Source organism: Leuciscus leuciscus, assembly GCF_965113295.1.
Source record: "Leuciscus leuciscus genome assembly, chromosome: 17".
Taxonomy (NCBI): Eukaryota; Metazoa; Chordata; class Actinopteri; order Cypriniformes; family Leuciscidae; genus Leuciscus; species Leuciscus leuciscus.
In genome coordinates this window covers 1,307,501-1,310,000 of record NC_138741.1, presented here as the reverse complement: position 1 = coordinate 1,310,000, position 2,500 = coordinate 1,307,501, and the positions used below count along the sequence as shown (strand labels likewise).

At 40.8% G+C, this 2,500-nt stretch overlaps 1 protein-coding gene across 7 annotated transcripts in view; it reads right to left on the bottom strand.

Annotated features, from left to right (window-relative positions):
* The window catches only part of fsip1 (fibrous sheath interacting protein 1), a 27,994-nt gene that overhangs the window by 21,194 nt on the left and 4,300 nt on the right, over window positions 1-2,500 (bottom strand). For all 7 annotated transcript variants that reach the window (XR_014199086.1, XM_082142448.1, XM_082142449.1 and 4 more), the window contains exon 6: window positions 567-721. Coding sequence is in view for 6 of the 7 variants with exons in the window: in XM_082142448.1 (XP_081998574.1) it covers window positions 567-721 (155 nt within the window). In the remaining variant the exon portion in view is untranslated. The remainder of the gene's footprint in view (window positions 1-566; window positions 722-2,500) is intronic.

Here is a 2,500-nt window from a genome sequence, read left to right as displayed (position 1 = left end):
TGTGAGTGAGTGTGAGTGTGAGTGTGTGTGTGACGCACCTGTAGCTCGCCCCAGAGTCTCTGCTGCTGCTCTCTGCTTCTCTGCTTCACCTCTTTCTCTGCTGAGTGTGTGTGTGTGTGTGTGTGTGTGTGTGTGTGTGTGTGTGTGTGAGTGAGTGTGAGTGTGTGAGTGAGTGAGTGTGAGTGTGTGTGTGTGTGTGTGTGTGTGTGTGTGTGTGTGTGTGTGAGTGAGTGTGAGTGTGAGTGTGTGAGTGAGTGAGTGTGAGTGTGTGTGAGACGCACCTGTAGCTCGTCCCAGAGTCTCTGCTGCTGCTCTCTGCTTCACCTCTTTCTCCGCTGAGTGTGTGTGTGTGTGTGTGTGTGTGTGTGTGTGTGTGTGTGTGTGAGTGAGTGTGAGTGTGTGTGTGACGCACCTGTAGCTCGCCCCAGAGTCTCTGCTGCTGCTCTCTGCTTCACCTCTTTCTCCGCTGATGTGTGTGTGTGTGTGTGTGTGTGTGTGTGTGTGTGTGTGTGTGTGTGTGTGTGTGTGTGTGAGTGAGTGTGAGTGTGAGTGTGTGTGAGACGCACCTGTAGCTCGCCCCAGAGTCTCTGCTGCTGCTCTCTGCTTCTCTGCTTCACCTCTTTCTCCGCTGACGCCTTGAGAGCCAGAATCCGGTCGAGTCTCTTCATTCTCCTGATGGCTTTTCCCAACTCCGGATCCTCATTTTCCTCATCGGACTCGTCTGTGGAATAATGAGAAGAGCTGAGCTTCATCCCTCCCTCACGGGTCAAAATCACTAAATAATATATATACATTTTTTGGTCCAGAAAGATTATTTCATTTCATATTGATTCTATTTTTCTATTTTTGAAAGTAAATTTTTTGGGAGATTTTTATTTATTTATGTTATTTACATTTAAATTACTAGATTTTAGTAATAAATAATAAATAAATAATAATTTAAGCACATTCCTCACATTCTTTAAACTTAAATTCAAAATAACTCACAATTTCATGCATAACCCTTTTATTTCAGCTCTAAATATCTTACATTGGGAGTCTTTGTCGACGTCTTGTGGAAAATAATAATAATATTAAAGCTGCAAGCAGCATTTATCGGGGTTCAAGCTGTTAAGGCCTTTAAGAACAAAAGCATCAAAAGTTATTAAGTTTTATTTAGCAAGCATTTAACCACTGACATATATGATGGAAAAGACCATTTACAGCCAATACAGGCCATTTAACATAGGAAATATATGGTTTTCAAAGCTTTTTGACAGTTATAGCACCTTTTTGCCTGAGTCTTCTTACAGTCTTGCCTGATCTCCACCACTTTTATTAGTAGTACTCAAAGTGTGCCCATATATATGTGTCAAATTTGTTGTAAATATGTAATTTTGATAAGGAGTTTAGACAATTATATTCAGTGGCGTAACATGCCAACACCGGGCCCTTAAGTAGGATTATCAAGGCGGGCCCCTTGATGACGCAATTGATGACATTGATGACGCAATGTCCGCTAGTAAGCTACCATGAATAGGGCAGGATATGATCATACACAGCATATAAGAGATGAGATGACTAACAAAATCAGGAGGAGCCTACGCTCACCAAAAAACAAACAAACAAAAAAACACTGGTGACAGCGCACCATAACACATTGTTAGGCCTAGGTCCAAATACATAAAAAAGATGCTCTCTTACATTATAGCGGGATTTTCCGGGCTTTCCTATGTGCAACTGCAAAGTTGGCGATTAGATCAGGATTGTGCGCACGGGCATTCTCAATTGACCATTTGCAGGGAGTTTGATTGACAGGCGATCTGACTAATCATAATCCGCCATTTTGTCCCACAAAGCAGTCAGGAGAGTTAGTAGATTAACATTGGAGGATTTAAATTTGAAAAACAAAGTGTACTGACGTCTTAGCACTTTAAAACAACATTCCTTTTATGTTCATTCATGTTTATTTTAATGCTATAAATTAACTAGAAGGAAGAGATGATCAGTTCACAAGCAGCTTTAACTGAGCCTCGAGTCTACAGCGATCTGTCAGATCTGGATATTTTGGGGATATTTAATTTAATTTTATCAATCAATAAATTCCTCTTGAAACAAACTTTGTTGTATTATTTTAATTTAATACTGTGAAGCTGCTTTGATACAATCTGTATTGTGAAAAGCGCTATACAAATAAACTTGACTTGACTTGACACATTAAAGAGTCACAAAACAGTATTTATTGTTTAAATGTCTCTAAAAAGTGACTACATTTGAAAGGTGAGACTTTTGCCGCTTTTCCATTACCAGTACCAGCTCAACTCAACTCGACTCGACTCGACTCGCTTTTCGCTCCGTTTTCCATTGCAGATAGTACCTCCACAATAGTACCTGGTCGTCATAGCGACGCCGCAGGAAACTGCTGTGACTTAATCTTCTACGCGAGATACATCCGCTGCCACACACACAGGACAAAGGAGGAAATCGAGTGTATGCTGTTTTTGGATGTTTTTGTTTTTGC